The sequence below is a fragment of the Vicugna pacos genome, chromosome 2, assembly GCF_048564905.1.
Source record: "Vicugna pacos chromosome 2, VicPac4, whole genome shotgun sequence".
Classification (NCBI taxonomy): Eukaryota; Metazoa; Chordata; class Mammalia; order Artiodactyla; family Camelidae; genus Vicugna; species Vicugna pacos.
The window spans coordinates 14508104-14531851 of record NC_132988.1 but is presented as its reverse complement, the minus strand read 5'-3'; the positions used below and the strand labels follow the sequence as shown (position 1 = coordinate 14531851).

The 23748-nt window shown below is 34.0% G+C and overlaps 1 protein-coding gene across 4 annotated transcripts in view; it reads right to left on the bottom strand.

Moving 5' to 3' along the window:
* LRBA (LPS responsive beige-like anchor protein) overlaps positions 1-23748 on the bottom strand; it is a 623871-nt gene that overhangs the window by 150117 nt on the left and 450006 nt on the right. For all 4 annotated transcript variants that reach the window (XM_072975847.1, XM_072975846.1, XM_072975849.1 and 1 more), the window contains 2 exons: positions 4990-5130; positions 3853-3972 (listed from right to left, as the gene is read on the bottom strand). In XM_072975847.1, coding sequence (XP_072831948.1) covers positions 3853-3972; positions 4990-5130 — 261 coding nt within the window. The remainder of the gene's footprint in view (positions 1-3852; positions 3973-4989; positions 5131-23748) is intronic.

The window sequence follows — 23748 nt, the reverse complement described above, 5'->3', positions numbered from 1 at the left end:
GGGAAAAGAGCAGCTTTGAAGCAATAAAGATCAGGAATTTAGGTTTGAACATGTTCAACTTGAGATGTTTCATATATTCAAATAGAGATGATGAGGAAGGAGTCAGCAGGAGAAACGGACATGCTAGAGAAGTAGATCGGAAAGGTTTAAATTCCTTTGCAGCGTTTAAGATCCTACTCAAAAACCACTTACTCTGTTAAGTATTTGCAACTCCACTTCTTCCAGACAGAATTAATTTCATTTTGTTTATATCTTATTATAGCACTTGTCACTGTCTAACATGTATTAAAAATAGTTTTATGTATACCCGTCATTCTCACCTGGAAATGTGTAAAGAACTGTGTTTATTTCAGCCTTTTAACCCCAAGTGCTCTGTACCATATACTACATATGATAAAATAATCAATAAATGCTGGCTGGCTTAACTGAACGTGCTTTGGGGGGTTTAACTCACCTGTCACAGGAAGTTTTCTGCAGAGATCCCTATGCTCCAACTAAATTTGCTCTTCTTCCTTGTTCTGTACATACATGTCCAAGTCAAAAGTAATTTCTCTTTCACCTTATAAGACAAACTGATCACCAAATCCTAACAGTGCTTACCTTCTAAATAAGTCTTAAACTCATCCACATTTCTCTAGTACTAGTGCCCCTACCAAGTCTAAGCCTCCACTGTCTCTCACCTATTTATTTACCTGAACAGCTTACTGATTGCTTCCATTCTTGCTCGCAGCGTAAAACGTATTCAAACACCAACCACAGGGAGCACTTAAAACCACAAAATCTCCTCTGCTTCGACTTTTCCAATGTCTCCCTAGTGCCCCAGGATAAAGTCCACCCTTCTTCTCAAAGCTCATAAGCCACCTCCTCACAGGCCCTGGATCTCCTCTCTTCTCTTCCTTCTTCTCATTTCCATCCTGTATCTGCGAGCCACAGAGGCTTTATTAGATGGAAGTGCTGGGATGATTTTACTGTCAGTATCTCCCCTAGTGCGAAAGTCCACTGAAGGCAACACTCTGTCTCGTCTGGTGCTGTACCACAATCACTGCCTGACTGTGCAGAGACTCAATTAAAATAAAAAATGTAAAAATTACATGCTATCTTGGAAACCTGCCAAACTTTTTATTCTAAGTTTACTTTTAGCACAAATTACTTTAAAATACATCTTTGTTCTAAATTCTGAGCTTCCAGAGAAGTATGTTTCTCTAATAATCTCCATTTTAGATCCATTTACGACTGCCCCCATTCTAAAAATAATGAACCTAGGTGACATTTATGACTCCCTCCACCCTCCAATCCTGATTTGTTAATCACTTCTATAGGAGAGAAGAAAGAGTTTAAACTGCAGCAAATCAGACTGTACTTAATCATGAGATTAAATTAATTGACACTAAGGGTATATGAAATGAGCATGCTGCCTCAAAAGAGGGGTGGGAAATCAGTGACAATGGATTGCCTAGAAAAGCTTAGATATTTGCCTAATATTTAGATATGATCACCTCGTGAAATTCATTCAAGCTTTATGAGTCTGATTTGTTCCACAAAATTCTGTTATAATGGTTCAGGCTGAAGACAGTAATCTATTTTGTGCCTCAGTCTCTAAACTTAAGTGATTTTTTTTAAAGACTTAAACACAGACTCTGCTGGGGAATTTTAAAATATTATTTATCACAGTGATGATTCTCCAACCCAATTTTAACATGTTCTATTTCAGTCCTCAAGACTACCTACTATTGCTACTACCTGTCAGTTCGTATTGAGATGCAGTGCAACATCAGGAACACCGCTGCTCAGAGGGGATGAAGGCATTTTCCTCTCCATAAGCAGAAAGCTATCCTTTGATGCCAAAACAATGCCCTCAGTCTGCACTGCCCAGTACAGAAGCCATTAGCCAGAAGTGGCTAGTAAACACTTGAAATGTGGCTAGTTTGAGATGAGATGTGTGATAAATATAAAATATACACCAGATCTCAAAGACTTAGTGCAAGAAAAACATAAAATATCTAATGAATAATTTTATATTGACTACATGTTGAAATAGAAATATTTTGGATACATCAGGTTAAATATATTCTTAAAATAAATTTCAAATGGTCCTTCTGAGTTTTAAAAATGTGACTACAAGGAAAGTGAACATTACCCATGTGGCTCAGAATTATGGTTTACATTTACATTTCTATTGAACAGTATGGTAAGCGTACTTGGAGAAGTGATCAGCACTTCTGAAGTGTTTATCCAGACAGAATAAAAAGCATCACTGAGGGTCATATCTGAAACGGAACCACCAATGGTGCATGGAAATAAAAATGATCCCCCCCAATTTTTAAATGGTAAATCATGCTAAAAATAAAAGACCATTTTGCTAAAATCTAGTAACATCTTTCTTCTCTGAAATAAAAACAATTCATATTTTAACTTTTATTTCATAGAAATAAGCTTTTTTTAATAGACTGTAAAGTATAAACCCTAGAAGTAACATACAAATATCATTATATCAAGTTTTTGAAAAGTATTGTATAATAACATAAACATTAGTAATGTAGCTTTCCCTTTTTTGAGCCCTAATATTTCTCATATGGTACTTATCATTTTCTCCCTTATAGTATAATTATTTACAAGTCATATTTCTTTTTTACTGAAGCATAGTTGATTTAATAGGTCATATTTCTTTATGAGACCATAAAGAACTTCACAATCATAGGCATCTCTTGTTATACACAACAGCATGTAAACTGTACTTCTGAGGGTGGAAGTAAAAGTTTAGTAACGATTATATTAGCTACTGTGCAAAGTTTTTGAACTTTACAGTACTGAACACCCAAAGAGAGAGAACTCGTTCATCAATAGTAATGCAATTTTTTCTTTTTTCTTCCAGTCTTTTTGAGATATAATGGACAAAGAGCACTGTATAAATTTAGGGTATACAGCCTAACGATTTGACTTACATATATCATGAAATAGTAATGCAATTCTATACCGAGCAGAGACAGATATTCAATTAGAACCAGCAACAGGTAAAAGATGATTGTCTTAAGAATAGAGAAATGGGCATTCTAAGTGAAGTAAGCCAGAAAGAGAAAGACAAATACCATATGATATCACTTATATGTGGTATCTAAAAAAAGACAAATTAACTTATTTACAAAACAGCAACAGACTCACAGACAGAAAACAAACTTATGGTTACCAGGGGGAAGAGGGTGGGAAGGGATAAACTGGGAGTTTGAGATTTGTAGATACTGACTAATATATATAAAATGGATAAACAAGTTTATACTGTATAGCACAGGGAACTATATTCAATATCTTGTAGTAGCTTATAGTGAAAAAGAACATGAAAATGAATATATGTATATTCATGGATGACTGAAGCATTGTGCTGTACACCAGAAACTGACACAACATTGTAAACTGACTATACCTCAAAAAAAAAAAGAAATGTTAAATTAAGTTGAAAGTCTGAAATTTTTCTCTCATTATTTTTGTCTATATTAATTTTATCCATTGAGTTTGAAATTCCATTGAGCACAATGCCTTACATCCATACTACTATATTTTTGCTTTAAAAAAAAAAGATTTCAAGAAGGAGGGAAAACAACCATTCTGCAACTGGAGAGAGAGAGAAGGCAGGGCAAGGATAGAGAGGGAAGATAGACAGACAGACAGAGACAGACACAGAAGAGAGAGAGAAAGAAAGAGAAATACTGTATAGTGGTTCTTGGTCATTTAATTAAGGCCTCATGCTTTGTGGCTTATCTTTAGTAAATAGGGATGTTTTGCAAAAGGGAAACTGTTAACATTGATTCAAGAAGAAATACACTGGCAATAACAACTGTAAAATGGAACAGTTTGTACCTTAATATCAGATGTATCACGCTGACTGTTTCGCCAAGCTCTAGAAATTGATGAAAAAGTTCGATCTGCATGGTCAAATTTCCCTCCTTGCAAATTTAGGAAATAAGTTGTGAAAGGTTCCTAAAAAATAAGCAATTAAAAAGATCATATGTTCTCTCATACATAAAAATGTGGTTTAAAAAAATCTTCATATCTAAATACTTTAATGACTAATAGGCATCGGCCTGCATTACATTCTAGGCATAGACTGGGAATGATACCTAAATTATTACATTAATGTTCTTAAATTATTTTTGTTTCAGAAGAAATATTTCCAAAATTTGGTATCTACAACATTTTTCAGACTCTCTTTCTTTCCAAGAACAATTTATTAATAACATTCAGACATAAATTGGACAGCATTTTCTTCATAGTACAGGGAAACAGTCCAACATGTAATTTTCCTATTGTTACGGCTCAATATTTAATTTATGATTAAGAAAAGAAAAATGTTTGGAAGATTTAAAAGCCTCCTCTTAGTTAAAGAACACTTAAACACGTATTAGTAGATAATTGCTTGAAATTAGCTAAGCACTATAAATTACTTCTAGGATTTATGTCTGCCTGTACCCTTCTAACAAGCTTTAATTAATGATGTGCTGCTAATGCTTTCCCAAAGAAATTACTTTCTAGTAGATGAATCACCTCTCAATTTTACAGAAACGTTTCTTGTTTAACCAATATGTTATCAATACACGGCAATCTTGGTGTCACCTACAAACATACCTTACTTCATTTGGGGCAGCTGGTTTCCAAAATATATGAATATATGTTTGCATTAATGGAATCTTACTTAGTTCTTATTTTAATAGACTACATTTGAAAATAATATATGTTACTATTTAGAGTCAACCATTTGAAGAGTCCAATTGAAGAAAAAAATTCCCACAATTCCATGTGGAACAGTTTTATGGCTATTCTAGAGGAACATGTTACAAAATACATACTAAATGGGATAAAGCAATATTTATAATTAGAACCTCAATCATTGAAAAATATTTCACCCTTCAAAAAAGATGCTGATGATTTTTAATCAATGCATATTCTCCATAACATTGGATTTACTTATTCATGGCTTATTATTCAAATTGAACTTACTATTCTTAGCAGCCATGCAAGAACAAAACTTGCAGTTGAGTAATGAGTACCATAGTGGAACTTTGGAACTTGATCATCTTCCCAGGATTCATAACGCTCTGCAAAGAATGCTGCTCTTTTTGGATTCAAAGCTCCTATTGGCTGCCAATGAGGAGGGGAAAAAAGAAAAGAACATATATATGTAATCATTGTTTATCTCTTTCTCTCTTCAAATGTTATCCTGTTAGCAAGTGTGAAAGTGAATTAAAACAGTGTTACAGTTAGTAGATGGAAAAAAAATTTATTTTTCAATGCACATTAAATATACACATATAAGTGAATGGAGAAATCTGTCATTTCTCAGGAAGTCTAGTTTCTATTGATAAAGGTCTTTAATCAGGCCATAACAAGCATTTTCATAAAGACAATTACATGAAGTGAATATTAGCTATAGGATATTCTGGAAAGCACCCATAAACTCTTTTTAGTTCATTAGAAGCAACCACCAGAAATAGAATTTTGATGCTAGAAGAATAACTTACAATAGATTCTGAGAAGAGGATGGAACAAAACTGAGGGGCAGGGGGCGGGAGGAGGAGTACAAGGAGGAGACTGTGTGACAAAGGGATTACATGTAAATCTAGAAATTTCTACCATTATCAGTAAATCCAAAGAATTTAGAGGATAAAAACATGCATGCATGAAATGTAAAAAAAAAAAAAGTGTGATATAAAAAGAATACCAGACAGATTACGAGCTTATAGCGCCAAACAATACATTACAGCAGAGGCCCCCAAAGCGATACAGCAAACTGTGAAGCGCCTGGGGTCCCTGAGTCATAACAGTACCGAGTCAGAAGGTTGTTTTGGGAAATAAAATGAGTAAGTACATGGAAGAACCAACCATGCCTGATTCAATGAACACTATTAATCTTAAGGTTATCTTTTAGCATTGTGCTAAGTTTGAATAAAACCATAACCTACAAGCTGCAGAACGCTGACATAAGATAAGAGCTTAGTAAATGTTAGCTGGTATCACTATTGTTGCTGCTGCTGTTGTTATTCGGGGAATACACAGACTCCCTCAAACAGTAGGTAAAATGTTGTGTGATTATGCACATGTGCATTTTCTTCAGGAAGACATACAGAGTATTCTAAGATTTTCAGCGGGGTCTAAGGGCTCAAAGGATGTTAAGCTCAACTGCTTTAAGTAACAATTCATTCTTATAAAATATTCCAGTCTCTAGAAAAATCTCTATTCTTTATTGAAAATATAAGTACCAATCACTGAAAAAAGATCTCTATAAGATGACTTTCTTTAATAAAACCTGTGAGTAGTCACTCCTCATTTATATGAGAAAGAAAATATCTGATCACTTACGGGAAAATTATGAAACTGAAATTTAAAATACTGGTTTTAAAATAGATGTGTTCAGATATATTTTATTGAAAGTGAAGCAATGTTAAGGTAGTTTTTAAACTGCTTTTCATGTAATTTAAAACATTTTAAATGATCATTTTGGCTATTTTTCTTAAATTGTTAACTATTATTTCAAAACTGCTATATATCTCTAGAACAATTCATTCCCTTTTAATGTAGTAGTCCTAATCAACATTTTATTTTAAGCCATTTTTTTTACTTTACAAGCAAATTTAAAAAAATCTTTAGTTGTTTATTATTTTAAATCAGTATCACAGTATACCAATTTAAAATGCCATCTTTTAAAGCATTAGTTTCTGTACAAAAAAAAAAATTATGATTTACCAAATATATGCCTGTTAAGAATGGAACTGACTCCAAGAAATCTTTGTTACAGAACCAATTTGGAATGCCTTTGAATGTATTTTAGTTGTTGTCCCTAAAGACTGAGCCATGCAAAAGGAAAGAAGAAATAAAATCATTGGAAGACAAATTATGTGAATTAAAAATAAAATCAATGGTCTTTTTGTATGGTTCTGCAGCATATTAAGTATTCACTTTATCTGCTCCCATTTTTATTACTCTCCAAATGAGTACACCCCCAAAATCAATAGTTATAGAATCATGTTTCTTGAATATAATGCTAAAACCAATTAGGATTGATTTCACTAGCGTCTGAGAAAAATGGCACCGTGTGGAGACCCATATAGGTAGAGCCCACAGGATTGATTCTGACTGTTATTGTTACAGTTGGTTTCTGAAGCCTGCTACAAGACAGCTATCAAGACATACCACATTTATTTGCAAGCATATAAAAAAGAAGTCCCCAAATAAAAGAAGGTTTAAAAAAAAAAAAAGACCAGTGGAGCTGTGCAATGACAATGATACACTATCAGCTTACTCAGAGAAGTTACAGTGGGAATACACACATTGAATTATACATTACGCGAAAGCACTGATTTATTGTGGTAATAACATCCACCTCATTAAAAGATTCTGCTTTGCTGCAGTTGGAAGGCTACATATTGTTTACTGCTATAAATTAATGGCAGTACAAAGAAGACTGTGGAACCGTCCTAACAATAGATCTGTAATGACAGTGCTGTATATCACAGCTTCCTCAGCAGCTTCATAATAAAATGGAGACAATGTATTGAGCTAATACATTCTACCATGCTGGCCCATATTTTTCTGACAACTGCTTTAAAGGATGAGCTGAATCCAACTATGTTATAATGCTGCAAAACATTTAACTAAGCAAGAGTCAGTCATACACTAAAGTGCATCTTAGCATTTTTAAAACATCGTCCAAATCAGCATTTCAAGATGTTTATTCATTCCTGCAAAAGAACTAAAAGTAAATGCTGATGGCTCCTCTTACTTATACAGTATATTAAGAGTAACAATTGAAGGTCAATTCAGAAAATGCCTAGCACTACCATTCTACAGAATGCTCTTTGTACAATTTAACTGTAAAAGCTTGACAGAATACTTTTTAAAATCAGCAAACTGATTAAAGGAAGAAGAGCAGAAATACTGGTCATTTAAAATGGTCATAACTTCCTGAAAAAAAATCAATAAAAAATAAGCACGGATTAAAGAACTATTCAATTCAAGTTCATAACCAGGTAAACATAAACAGCTCTAGGATATTAAAAAACGATTTTAAACACTACCAATTTGCAACAAATAAAATTATATAAGATTTTTAAATCTAAAAAATAATACAAGAACCTTAATCACAAGATGAAAAAGTGGCTCAAATAAAATGGAATCATTTTAAAATTAGAGTTATCAGGATTACCAACACATCCATTTACATTTAAAAAAATGGAAATACAAACTTAGACTAAAACAGGAGAAGGAAAATTAAAGACAAAAGAACAATGAAACTCTTGAAAATCTATAAATAGCAAAAATAAGACATTAAACATCGGATATTTTTAATCTCACAAATAGCAAAATTGACAACTGCGGTAAATTGATAAATATTCTGTTTGAGATTTCTGTCTGATACCCTTCATAACAAGATATGCAAAGCAAAACTTTCTAAATCAGGTTTTTAAGAATATTACAAAAGTCTTTTATTACCTTTCTTGAGAAGTAATTTTGCTAATTAGCATAGATATACAAAAATGCTGCCTGTAAAGTGCCCAGCTCAGTGCCTGGCACATAGTAAGTTATTGGTAATAATAATTATTATTATTTTTCAGCTTATTCTATCAAGAATATTTCAGAAAAAAAGCCATTAAATACAAGTTTTTTGTTTCTGTTTTTGACAGCAAGGCATTTGTTATAGACACATACTCAAATCACAACTGGAAAAGATGTTCACAAAGGGGGACACAGTGGAGAACAGCCCTGGAGTGGGCACCCTTCACACACTAGGGCTACTCCTTTCGACTCCCAGGGGAACCCACACACTCTTGCCTGCCTCACCGTCCAAGACTCAGTGACCTCTCCCCACCACAGGCTACAGTGACCTCCACAAAGGAGGCTTCTGCCTGTGGTTGGGCACCCCCATCAATGACAGTCCTGTTTTCACAGCAAAAAGAACAGTCCCCACTTCAAACTGAATCCCAACCCCCACCCCCAAATGAACACAGATCTTCTCAGCTGCCAGGATCATAAGCCATGAAACACCTCTCCCCAGACATGTCAGAGCAGGGAGACCAGGTGACGATGTCGTGGGTCTGATGAAATTACTGTTATCTCTCGGGAAAGAATATAATTACACATCACAGTTTTCTAATGGCATATGCAGTACTGGGCATTATCTGTCAGATACCTAATAGTACATAGTAGTTCCCCCAAATGGAATTATTCTACCTCAAGAACCTAATCAAAAACAAAATTGCTTTTCAAAACTCCAAAGGGCTTCCAAATTTTAATGTGAAAAACACATGAAATGTCAAGCAGTTATAATCATCTACTACTATATTAATTGAAAACAAACAGTTTTGGAGTCACACACCCCTGCAAGCTCACATCATGGACTCTTTGATCTGATTACCAGTAAAAGTTAGTGTAAAAAGAGAAGACTGTAGTGTTGACACATTCTAAGTTGTTTCTTTCTTTTAAAAAAATGAAGTTATCTAATTAATAAACCCCAGCTGACATCTCATATATTTTTAAACATTATTATGGATTCTCATGATATCCTTATTTTAATAATGAAGAAAATAACTATCTTGAGTAATCTAGCTCAAAATCAACATAAACCTAGGAGACAAACTCAGTACTCAAAATCCAGTCTTTGGGGCATTGTATCCATCTAAACTGTTGTATTACAAAATGTTTTTCCAAATTTCAACAATTTCCCAATTTCTTACATGTCCATTCTTCAAAAATGGTATTTGTTTAATAGGTTAATTTAAAAGACCACTAATATATGCCAAGTGTTTAGAAGAGCTCCTGGCACAAAGTACTCATAAGTGTAGCTGCCATTAATGTTGTTATTTTAACTGCTATTATCACCATCACCAGAATCCCTTCTTCCTTTTGAGATTTATATATGAACTGCTCTAAGTTATATCAGCCTTTCAGAAGTGAAGTTCCAAACTACTGGACCATGATTACAATTACTAAGAGTAAGAAAGTTGCAGGGAATTGGCAAGAAATCGCAGAAATTCTACAAACCAGAGATTTGCTTGAGTGTAATAACCTTTTCTTTTAAAATCCAAGCCTCAACAGAGTTTTTCCCCATCTTTCTTTGAAAGTTTTCTTTGGAAAATCATTAAACCCTAACACCTGGGGATGAAAAGCAGAAGAGAAGATTAAAGAAAAAGAAAAAGGTCATTACGGAGTGTAAAACTCACAAATAGGGCCCCGGGAAACACTAAAGAATAGTGTATCAGAAACTTATGTATTATGGGTAAAGAGTAGGGAAGAGATACCAAAAGTGAAAAGGGGCTCCTGAAGGGGGCGCAAAAGAGCACAAATACTTTCAGGATCTTGTTTAGGAAACTGATGATTGGCCTAAAGCCATCTGTCAATATTATCTGCATTTAGTATGATTACAAAACTGTAAATGTCCTTTAATTTCATGACTACACATAAAGCTTGTCCTACAGTATATACGATGTCATGGGCAAGAGAGGTTAAATATTATGTTATTCTGGAAGTAGGGTAGGCCTATAGATCTTGAAAAAGTGCTATTAGAAAGTGAGGGCTAAAAACCAGCAAGGAAAAGATAACAAAATGGTTGAAATCAATGTTATGTGAATCTGATGTTATATGTCATAAAAATACCAGGTTAAAGGAAAGAATATTGTTAATTAAGTGTAAGATACTTGATATTTGTGAATGAATTAAACAAAAGACTTCAAATTCAGAAGATGAAAGAGGATGGACTATCAGGAAATGTGACACCATAAAGATGGTCATTCCTGGTTAGAGAATAATGATTTGTTTGAGGAAGATTATAGGAAATAACTATGGTAAACAGATTAAAAAGGCCATTCTATTGGAAGACAATGCAACTATTTTATTGGCTATAAGCGAAGGGTTCAAGAGTCTTACATAAATTATCTCATTATATTTACACCAATGCCTTAATATACAAACATTATTAGCATTCCCAATTTACAGGTGAAAAAATTGAGCCTGGGTAAAGTTAAATGACTATCAATGGTTGGTTACCTAGCCAATGGCAGAGGCAAGATTCAGAGCCAATTCTAACTAAATTGACTAGTAATAATGCAGGCTGTGTGGACTGACGAAAGTTTTCGTGCTCAGTCGGTAAGGCTGCTGGAATCCTTCCATGGGAGGTTTAGATTAAATGCCTTTTGAAAAACATGTTTATGTTTTTATTCCTACCTACAAAACATGTGTGGATATCATTAGATGAAGGAGTCACAAGTCAGGGAGGGAGATGAATATTTTGTCTTGGGGACACCAAAAAGATGGTTGGTAAAAATAGCCTTAAAAAGTGAACACAAAAGATAACCATTGTCACGCAAAGTTTATTGCTGTCCTTTCCCCTTAACTTTTATATCTGTTTATCCACATCCAGGAACCCAAATGAGAGCCTTTACTTCTGTGTTGCAAAAGCTTTTTAAAGAAGCCAATGCACTTTATTCTGAGCATCTCCACTCACCTGCCTTCCTTCCGGCCTCCCCCCACACCCTCACCCCCACCACGGAGAAGAAAATAAACAAATAGCCTCTGTCATTTAAGCAGCGCTGCCAAGGTTAGAGGACGCAGCAACTATTCTGTGTCAGTTGTAGCAGCTCTTTCATCCAAATGACAAGTAGAACAAACAGCCTGATCAGCATTTTCACTCAACCTCGGCTTTTGGGGTATTTCGTCATACACTATACATATATGGCTGAAATGGTTTGGCACTTATCTTTGCACACTCTACATTTTACTTAATATTGTCAAGAAAAAAATTTCACTGGCATACTACTGTGGCTTTTAGAGTTAACAAATAAGCACTTTTGCTTTCAAGTACCAGAGCAGTTTTTAATCCCTTGAAAACACACTTTCTTGTAAGTGGCATTAACATATACCCACTATACTTTTTCAATTTAACAAACACATCTTGGGAAAAAGGAAAGTATTCCATTTTACTTATCGTAACTTATGTAGAAACTACATCATTTCAAATGCTCACATTGGTAGATTCAGTAGCAACGCCTTCACAGTTCTACGTTATTCAGCTATGGTTCATATTAAATGATTTTTTTTACTATAGGTTTTTATCTGTTTGAGAAAGGCACATAAATCAATTAATATAATCTGATAAACCAGTGCCATTGTTGAGCTAAATGCTTGGAAGAACCCCAAAACAATCTTACTCCAAGACCAACTAAAAAAAGATATTTTAAATATTTATGAAAATGATAAACACCCAAGAGTCCCAATGCTGATACAACAAAACCTATTCATTTGCAGATAGATTCACCTACCCACTTAAAGAAACAATTAAGACTATTAAAAGCAGGAATTCTGGTCCAAAATGGTGACATAGGAGGCTCCTGAAGTCACCTCTTCCCATAGATAGACTGAAACTTCAGCTACACATAGAACAGTTCCCTCTGAAAGAAATTCAAAACCTAGCTGAACAAGTGCTACACACTGGGAAAATAAGAGAAATCCACATCATAGCAGGTAAGAAAGGGTGTGACACAATCTCACCATACATGCCCCCCCTCAACACAGTGACAAACCATCTGGAGGGAACTCACAACTCAGATTTTCCATGAGAAGTGAGAGTTTTGGACCCAACATCCAGCACCTAAACATTTAAGACTTCCACCTGTGAGACAGGCCCCCAAAACACAAGCCCTAAAAGTCAAAAAGGCTTGTGTCCACGAGACACACAAGACTATACAGGCATATCTCAGATATACTGCAGGTTTGGTTCCAGACCACTGTAATAAAGTGAATACTGCAATATAGTGAGTCACAAATGTTCTGGTTTCCCAGTGCATACAGAAGTTATGTTTATACTATATGAAGTCTATTAAGTGTGCAATATTATTGCTAAAAAAATAATATTCATACCTTAATTTAAAAATGCTTTATTGCTAAAAAATGCTAACCATCTTCTGAACCCTCATTGAGTTGTAATCTTTTTTAATAGTGGAGGGTTTGAAATATTGCAAGACTTACCAAAATACGACACACAGACACAAAGTAAGCCAACACTATTGGAAAAATGGTACCTATAGGCTTGCTCAAAGCAGAGTTGCCACAAACTTTCAATCTATACAAAACTCAGTATCTGCAAAGCACAATAAAGTGAAGCACGATACAACAAGTATGCCAGTATAGCAAAAGAAGACAGAAAAAAAAACAGTTCTCAAACCACAAAAAACCCTCTAAACCTTTAAAAAAGTGACATAAATAATAAGCCACAGTAAAGATAAAACTGAATCATAAAAATACTCACTTAATCTAAAAGAAAACAGATAGAGGGAGACAAGGTACAAAGAATGAATATAAGGGCTAAAAAATAGATGGCAAGAAAATACATTCAAATTAGCCATTTTAAAAATTACATTACATGTAAACGGTCTCAACATCTCAATTAAAATGCAGAGGCTACTAGAATGGCTATAAAAGCAATACTGTATTATATGTTGCCCACAAAACAGAAATTTTAAAAATAAAGCCACAGGTTCAAAAAAAGATACTACAAATAATAATCAAAATACCACTGTCATCTCCATATCAACATGAGGAAAGGGCAGACTTCAGGACATGGACTACTGAGGTATGAAGAGAGACATTTCATGATGCTAACCAACCCATTTATCAAGAAAACATAACAACCTGAAATGTATATGCACTGTATTACTTTCCTAGGGCTCCTATGACAAAGTACCACAAACTGGGTGGCTTAAAACAAAATAGAAATTTATTGTCTTGCAGTTTTGGAGGTTAGAAGTTCAAAATAAGGTGTTGGCAGAGCCACGTTCTTTGAAACCTCTAGGGAAGGCTCCTTCCTTGCCTCTTCCTGCTTCCTGTAGCCCTCGGGGTTCTTCGGCTTATGGCAGTGTAGCTCCAATTTCTGTTCCCATCACTTCATGGTATTCTTTCCTCTGATGTCTGTCTTCTTCTTCACTTTAAAATTTTTTTGCCTTTTTTTTTTTTGATGTGTCTTAACATGGTGTTTTCACCTTCTTATGAAAACACCAGTTATTTTAGAATTAGGTCCATGCTAATAACTTCATCTTAACTTCATTACCTCTGCAAAGACCCTACCTACAAATAAGATCACATCCACAGGTGCCAGGGGTTAGGACTGCAACATAACTTTCTGGGAAACATAATTCAACTTATAACATGTACCCAAAAACAAATGCTGAAAATACACATAACAAAAACAGAGAAAAATGAAAAAAGATACAGACAAATTTAAATTATAGTTGAAACCTTCAACATTCCTCTCTCAGTAATCAACAGAAAAATTAAAGTAAGGATATAGAAGATATTAACAAAACTACCAACCAATTCAACCTAACTGACATGTATAGAACACTTTATGTAGCAACAGATGGGTATATATGCTTTTCATGTACACACGAAGCAATAACCAATATATAGCATGTTCCGAGCCATAAACCAAACTTCAACTAATTTAAAAAAACTGAAGTTATACAAAGTATGTTCTTCAATCATTATGGAATGAAACTAGAAATCAACAAGAAAAAGATACATGACAAATCCTCAAATCTGTAGAAAGCATACAACATTCTTCTGAATAATCTATGGGTCAATGACAAAGTCACAAGGAAAATTAGAAAATATTTTGAATGGAATAAAAATAAAAACACAACATATAAAAATGTGTTGGACCTTACAAAATAAGTACTTTGAGAAAAGTTTGTACCATTAAATGCTTATATTGGGAAGAAAAAGAGGTGTGAAATCAATAGTTTAAAGCTTCCATCTTAAGATATTAAAAAAAGAGAAGTTAAATCCAAATCAAGTAGAAAGAAAAATAGTAAAGGAATCTAAGATCATTAAAACTGAAAACAGAAAAAACAATAGAAAATATGAAATCTATAGTTACTATCATTCTTAATGATGAATGATTAAATGCTTTTCCCCTAGGATCAAAGACAAGGCACTCTCAGCACTTCTAGTCAACACTATATAATGCAGGAAATATTTATTTCGAGCAGCAGAAAGTTTCAAAAAGTCTTCAAAAAGGCCGCTAGTATGAATAATTGAAGGTTGCGAAATACAAAGTCAATATACAAAATTCAATTGTGTTTGTAAACAAGCAATGAACAATTAGAATCGAAAATTTTGTGGATAAAAAACATGAAAATTTTAAGGATAAATTAACAAAATCTGTATGCTAAAGGCACAAAACATTAGAGAGAAATTAAAAGAAGACCTAAACAAATGGAAGCTAAACCACATTTATGGATTGGAAGATTGAATACTGCTACTATATCATTTTTAGTAAAAATGGCCTACTTATTAAATGCAATCCCAATCAAAATTTCCAGCAGAATTAACAAGCTGATCCCCATATTTATATGGAAAAACAGAAAACCCAGAACAGCCAAAACAATGTTAAAAAAGGCATAGTTGGGTTCATGTGACCTGATTTTATGACTTAGTATAAAGCTACAGTAAAAAAGTGTGGTATCGATGTAATGATAGATATGCTGACTGACTGAACAGAAGAAAGTCTAAAAATAGACCCACAGATACATGGTCAATTTAATTTCAACAAAAGGTTCCCAGACAATTCATGAGAAAAGACAGTCTTTTCAACAAATGGTGCTGGAAGAAATGGATTTCCATTTGTGAAAAAAAAAAAAAAAAGAACCTCAATTCATCTTGCAACTATGATGCATTATAGATAAAAATAAGTAGCATCAGCAATAACGATATAAGAGCATACCATTAATTATGTTTGACACAATTTGGTTTTAGAAACATCAAATCACTTTTAAGTAATGATAAGCACGCAGTCAACTAAATAATCCAAATCAGCAGCTTTTACCTTTTCCCATAAGATAGTCTCTCATATACATACATGTATATATGAATCCACAGGCCTCTTGCAAAAAACCCACAGTTGGTCCCCTTCAAGTGAACAGAGTCTACAGGTTGGAAACAACTGTCACATCTTTATCTTCCTTCCCACCAATAAGATTACTGCCATTTGTACTTTGAACTCTGACTTACTGTCACCCTCTTCCTGGTCTTTTTTTTTTTTTTGGACTACACATTTCTAAGCTTAAATGTAAGACATCATTTTTTCCCCTTGTATTTTGCTCAAATATTTTATGTATTTCATTCTGAAAAATGATGTACAATTTTGCATTTTAATTACTGTAAAGCAAGCTGAATGATCAATCTGTCATACTGATTAAACTATCGAACATATCAAGTTCCAGGAAAGAATCCTAGAAGGATGGTCTACAGAGGATGATACCTCAGCTTTATAAAGGGCATGAAACAATGGGGCTGTAAATGGTTTGAACAGTTCTGAATGCTCTGAATGTCTTCTAACCACCCTGTCTATTTCAGAAAGGTACTACTTAGATTTTCAAATCACTTGCTGGTTTATATTATAAATCATGAACTCACATTTAAAAAAAATTACTTTTCTGAAAGTAGGAGAGTCTAAAATTAAGGCAGATAGAAACAAAATGCTTCATAGTCACACAGAAATGTCTCATAGTTACACGGAAATATAATTATTCTCATGGAGATGGCTCATATATAACATAATTCAGTCATAAAACTCTTTAAAATAGGTACTATTTCACTCACTTTTATTTCTGGCATGATCCTCAGAACAATGTCCACAAAAGGTACCCAGCAAATATTTAGAAATCAATTATCTGAATAAATGCATTTATTCAATATAAACAGGGTACTATAAACAGGTGTTTATGTTGAATAAATGTGCTTATTACAATAAATGGACTTGGAGAATAAAGACTCAGATAAATGTGGACATATGACTAAAGGATAAGTTACTATGGTACCCACTATAAAAAGCATACTATTACACATTCACATAAAATAAGTTTTGACTACCATGGGGAATATAAGAATGAGAAGTTGACTCATACAAGTATATAAATAAAGCTACAAATGTACCCAGGTTTTTAAAATGTCTTCCCACTACATTTACTCTCTTAAAAAAACATACTCCAGCCTGAAATGTGAAGTATAATACCAGTACTTATTCAAAGTAAAGAAAAAAAAATTTACATGTTTTGAAAACACTTTCTATGTGAATTTATGGTATATATATGTTCTTTTTTTGTACCTACCCAAGTTACTATATCCAGTACTAAACTACAAAAGTAGGAAGTATTATGGGATAAAACTGGTAATGCTATGTAAATAAAACAATTCATTTATAAATAGTGGTCACTCCACACCACAGTAACTTAGGATGATTTGAGAATACTTAACTTTGAAAAGGATTACTGGACTGGCAGTGTGTTGCTGGTACATGTCAGGAGTATTCATCACCCTGACAGTAATATTAACCACAGTCCATTTCAGTTACTTCAGTTTATCATTTTCTGACTAATGTTAAAAAACAATGTCATTGAAGGCTGCTTAAATTAAGTGTAGGCTTAACCCCTGTTAGAGTCATATAAAAACTTCTACTAGAAGGTAACTTCCAATAAAAAACCAAATCTGCTATACAGAATGCTAATACTTACTAAATACAACTTTTAAAAAATAGTCACACAAAAACAATAGATTGTCTTCCTGATTTAAAAACAAAACTTCAGCAAATCCTCCAAATGCACCACAACATATCTATATATCTAACTCCATATATATATGTTCAAATTTTATACACACACACACACATATATATATGTTCACATTTTGCTAAGCTTAATTTTAAATTGTGAGGGAAGAGTTGCATAGCCATATTTTAAGTGAAATACATCACATTGAACACGTAATAATTTGAAGTTAAAAAAGGTCAGTGTACCCATGAAAAATTTTCTTCAGTATTATACAAATACTATATAATATTACATAAAAAGCAGTTTGTTATATAGGACCCCCCAAATTGAGTACTTTGCTAAAGGTCTTTTCCTAATGGAGGCAGACTGATACAAATCTACCTAAATCCAAAGATGTCCTACTCAGGTCCTCTAATTTTCTCTTTCTCGGCTATTTTCCCTTTCATTCTGATGCCCCTTTTAGAAAACATCTGCACTTACATTCTACTTTCTAGAGCATCATGTTCTTTTTCTATTAATGCAGTAGTTCTTCTCTGTCAGGGTATTTATTCTTGTTTTGATTTTAAAGGCTTCTTCTGCTTTCCAAACTGTCTGTTTATTCTGGTTTCTTTTATTTTCCTGTTTGTTTTAGTCTTTGTCATCTTTCACATTGGAGACTGTCTTTAAATGTTTGCTAACACCTGGTCGTATCTTCGTTTTGAAGAGCAAGTCACGGGGGAGCTGACTGGGGCACACTGAGCATAAGCAGCGATGTGTATGCGTAGATGGCATCAAAGGGAAATCAGGTGGGCTCCCAGGAGGATCCCTAAATGTCAGTATTTTTTAGATCTTTTCTCTTGAGCCAGTCAATGTGTCCAAAGAGTATCACGCTTTTCTGTCTTACAGGGTGAGGCTGGTATAAGCCTGGCTGCCAGAGTCCTGATAGCATGACAGCAAAGGGGTCTGGGGGCCCTCGCCACTCAGTACTCAGCGCTTTCCCCTAATCCTCCAGCTTTTCACTCCTTACCTTCATCCCGCCCTCTGTCGTTCTTGCTGTTTCCAAATCGGAAACTTCTCTGGTATAATTTCTCCAGAGAGTAAACCTCTTCTTGTGTGTTGTCAAGGTAAAGGCAAAACTGTTGGATTTCGGAAAGAAATAGATGGAAATGCAAGTATTCAATCTAAAATATTCTTTCTGGTTATTCCTAAAGTCTACCAGCTCACTAACAGGGAGAGATATGAGATCAAATTCTCGCCTTAACACTTGGAACATGTACGGCCTTGGAGAGCTCCTTAATTTCACTACATCTTAGTTTCCTTATGTGTAAAATAAAGATAATAATCCATTCCTTACAGTGTTGTTGAAGGGGTTAAAGAAGAGAGCACGTATAGATGTCGGTTAAAGGAACCTACTAGGGCTTCTCTCACAATCCTACAAAAAGATTCTAAACTTCCCAAATATCGTTCTTCTGCTGATTGGACTGTAAACTCCCCAAGTCCAGAGAATGGAATTTATACCCAAATCCCTGAGATCAATGTGTCCTATAACAGTATCCATATTTGATGCCAAGGTTAAAATAGTTTTAATATATTCTGTCAGCCAATAAAAAATAACCAAGTGTGGGACAATTTTTAATTTCTTTCTCTGCATTTGTTTTTTATTTCAATGCTTTAGGATCCATTATTTACCACTGCAATACCATAAGGTTGTTTTATTTTTTTAAGTTGAATTCCTTTGGTTTGACTAAAGCCCAAAAAGAAAAAAAGAAAGCAGAAGTTATAACACCTATCATTTTAAAATAATAATGCCCCTCCTCCCCCAAAAGAGTGTTCCTTTCTCTCTGTGACATCTAGATGGTATATTGATTCCCAGTATATCTGTTACAGAGCCCACTAAAAGGGCTGGCATTCGTCAGAAACAGCACTTAAAACTTAAAGAGATAAAGAAGTGCTGTCTGATCAACAACAGTTAAATGTCGGTAGTCAATTCCAGGTCAAGATGAACGCTGTATATTAAATGTGCATGTTAGGAGAAACATCTCACATATAAAAATACACAACCAAATGGTAGGAGATAAAAAGGAGACAGGGAGGGAGAAAATCACCTACTTTTGCTTTAAACAAAGAGAGAGAAGGGGGAAATAAATAAGTACATACAAGGACAAACACTAGCAACTCATCAGTAAGTAGATAAATGCAGGACCGCTTTGTCATTCAGTTCTCTTCGGTTATCTCAGAATTTACTCTTTAGAAACAGTCTGATTCAGACTAGAGCAATGAAAGCAGCCAGTTTAACAGAGTGTGGATGGTATAGCACTGTAAGATAGGTTACAAACAAACAAACAAAAACCTATGAGGTATTGAGTCCGGGACCAAAATGTAAAATTCAGTTTGAAGATCTGATGATGATAAACTTTCCTCAGATTTCTACAAGGCAAGGAAGGAATCAGAAGATAGAGGTGCGGGGTCATTTTCCCCCAAGGTTTACTTCTCTTATTTCTTAAAGTAACAGCTCACGTTGTGCCTGCATTCTAAAGCTGGAAAACACATGATTTTTCTTTTCTCTCTACCTCGAGCTCTCTCTTTCAGTATTTCCCTTCATTTTAAGAATGTGAGCTCTCATAATCATAAAATACTTGATTATACCTTGGCCATTCTTGTTTCCCCCTCCTTCAATCTCCAGCTTATTTTTCAGTAGGATGGGAACTGAGAATACTTTATGCTTTCCAATCTCCAGAAACTAAGAGTCCCCGGCACCCACTATTACTCAACGAATGATCAATAAATGGAAGAACGAATGAACAGTCAAGTGGTGGCATCAGGCATTCTCTAGATTTAACCAAACATTCAGCTTTTTCATATAATAGGCTTAGTCAGAAAAGCTTGCGGCATAACCCGGGACAAACACACCAAGAGTAGGCAATTTGGAAAAGCTTTCCTTTTTCAAGCAGTAGAATGCTGATTGTATTTTACCATGCATTTCAGCATGAGAGTGAAAGGCAACTTGATAAAATAACATGAAAACAGTATAGCATATTGCAGCATTTCCCAAACTTTCTGGGTCAAAATTCATAATAAGAAATATGTAACTTTATAAGCTAGAAAGAGAAAGAAAATTACCATATGAGATCACTCATATGTGGAATCTAAACAAACAAACAAACAAACAAAAAACACAAAGCATAAATACAAAACAGAAATAGCCTCACAGACACAGAATAAAAACTTGTGGTTGCCAAGGGGACGGGGGGTGGGAAGATAGACTGGGATTTCAAAATTGTAGAATACATAAACAAGATTATACGGTATAGCACAGGGACAAATACACAAGATCTTATGGTGGCTCACAGAGAAAAAAACGTGACAATGAATATACGTATGTTCACATATAACCGAAAAATTGGTGCTCTACACTGGAATTTGACACAACATTGTAAAATGATTATAAATCAATAAAAAATGTTAAAAAAAAGAAATATGTCACTTTAAATCATAACCTAGTGCCCCTGCACACACACACTCACACACACACACATACTCCTCAAGCAGTAGATCTGTACCTGATGCACACTGGTATTTTCTTTTTTCAATGTAATACTATACTATTCTATTCACTTTTTTAAATGCTAGTTGTGAACTACAGTTTGAAAAACACTGGCTTAGTGTATAAATTCTAGTCCTGTCCACTCGCTGTGTGACTTTGTACAACTTGCTTAATCTCATGGTGTCTCAATTTCTGTCTCTGTAAAAGACAGTAATGTTACCTACCAAATAAGGTCTTCGTGAAGGTTAAAAGAGTTAACACATGTAATATACTTAAATAAGAGCCTTGCTACAGCAAGCCCTCAATAAATATTAGTTAACAATAACAAAGTGGGATGTTCCTACCTTTTGAAATTTATAACCAGTTTTCATTTGGAAATGAATGTTTATCAATTGCATTTCAATTCAGGAATGACCTGTTTTTTTTTGGAATAATACCTAGGTACATATATTAAATATTCCAAAATAACTATGTTGATTAATTAGAAAAAAAATGATTGTACCTGATTACCTTGATTTTCCTCCCTTAGGAAACTAGTTTACACAATTAATTTCCTACTAAGGAAAAAAAAAATCACAATAGCACAAAAAAATCTTCCTAATCCACAAAGAGGCTCTGGTACTGAATACTCAGCCATCATGATTTGTTTTTATGGTATGACATTTTGTAAATGTATTCCTGTCCTAATTATAACTTCTTATAAAGAAAAAAAAAGAGAAAATGTTGATTCTTATCTCTTCCATGGAGGCTGTCAAAATATAAAAATCAATGTGTATGTGTAAAATATGGATTAATGTCACTCCAAAGTCTATGCATGGTTAGACCTGTCTTCTCATCAGTCAGAATTTTAGACGAGTAGTGCAACAACAGGAAAAGTGGAGGAAAAAAAATATCAACTTGAAAACTGATCTCTACTTTTTTTTCAGCTTTGAAGAATAAATTAAACCATTACGGTAAATGAGGACTTTCTCAATACAAGAAAATACTAAACTTTCATTGGATTTTCAGATTAAAATAAATCTGATCTTCTCAACAGACTGACAATATTATATTGTGATTATTATAAGGAAATGCTGTATATAAACATTAATACCTTCAAGAAGACATGTTTTACATTATCCCATTCAGACTTTTTCTTTTCGAAGAGAATGATCAGAAAAATAATACAGAAGAGTGTTGACTATATTAATTTGGCTTCAGAAAGAGAAATCCCAGTGTAACATGAAGAGAGTACCAAGTAAAATTGTAGTTTTGTATCAAAGCTACTAAAGCTCCTCTGAAAACCAGCTTTGGGGAAATTAAATGCACATAAATATGCATAAATAACTTGATACATTTTAAAGCTAGTCAGGCTATATTATCTACTTAAGAATGACGATAAGATCTGTTTCCGTTTTAAATTAAGCTTTGCATACAATGTTTTCTTCAATTTCACAAGTTTATTTAAACAAATAGTAATGTTTGCTAAACGTGTACTATGGGACAAGTTTCAATATAATTCTATTATAATCATTTTTCATATAGATACAGCTTATGTATGTGATGCATTCCTAAAAACGTGTATAAACAGATATTTGAAAACAGAATCACACTGTAAACATTATAGCAGACTTTAATACTAACAGGAATGACATACTTCATAAAGGAAACAGTTTTATACATGCAAAATACAATTTTCAAATATCTGGTATGATTATTTCATTTAAAATAACGTAGTTAATTCTAAACTCAATTATTTTTTAGGTACTAAGGTTTATTTAATTCTATATACTTGTTATTTTATGCTTCCTTTTTTTTTTAATTACAGCCATCCTAATGGGTGTGAAATGGTATCTCACTGTGGTTTTGATATGCATTTCCCTAACAATCATTAATGCTGAGCACCTTTCCATGTGCTCGTTGGCCATTTGTATAACTTCTTTCGAGAACTGTCTATTCAAGTCCTTTATTCATTTTTGGATCAAGTTGTTTGGTTTTTATCGTTGAGTTTTAGGAGTTCTCTATATACTCCAGATACTAATACCTTATCAGATAGGTAACCCTACAAATAATGCTTCCTTTTCAAACTGAAAACTCTTTTAAAAGTGAAAAAGGAGACAGACAAACTTCTACAATTTCTTAGTTCTTTATACCAGGAACCAGAAATATAGAAATTAACACAACTAAATCTTTCTATTCATGATTTCCCTTAATAGGAAACACAGAGAAGAATATGTAAAGTTATAATAAATTATGCAATGTATTATAAAAGAACTACACAGAGTACCAGGAAGTACAGAATTTTAGATGAAGGAAAGAGCAACAGCAAAGACACAGGAGGTGAAAGAGAACACAAAGCACTACAGGATCAGGTGACTGAAGCACAGGCGTGCGCAGAGACAGAAGAGGTGGTAATCACAGAGGCCACGGCCAGTACCTAAACACCACTGTTCGTCATGATGAAAATGTTACCCTCTGTTTTGACATCACTGATGACTGCTGTGACTGGACTGTGTGAAGAAGCAGATTATATCCTGTGGCTACAGATTAAGAGTTACTCCCAAACATTTGTAATGTTAACCAAGCCGGGGCAAGAGGGTGGGCCCTGGGATAGGTAAAGAACAGAACACTTTTCCCGCGACAACAGAAAAGTGGAAGTCCTTG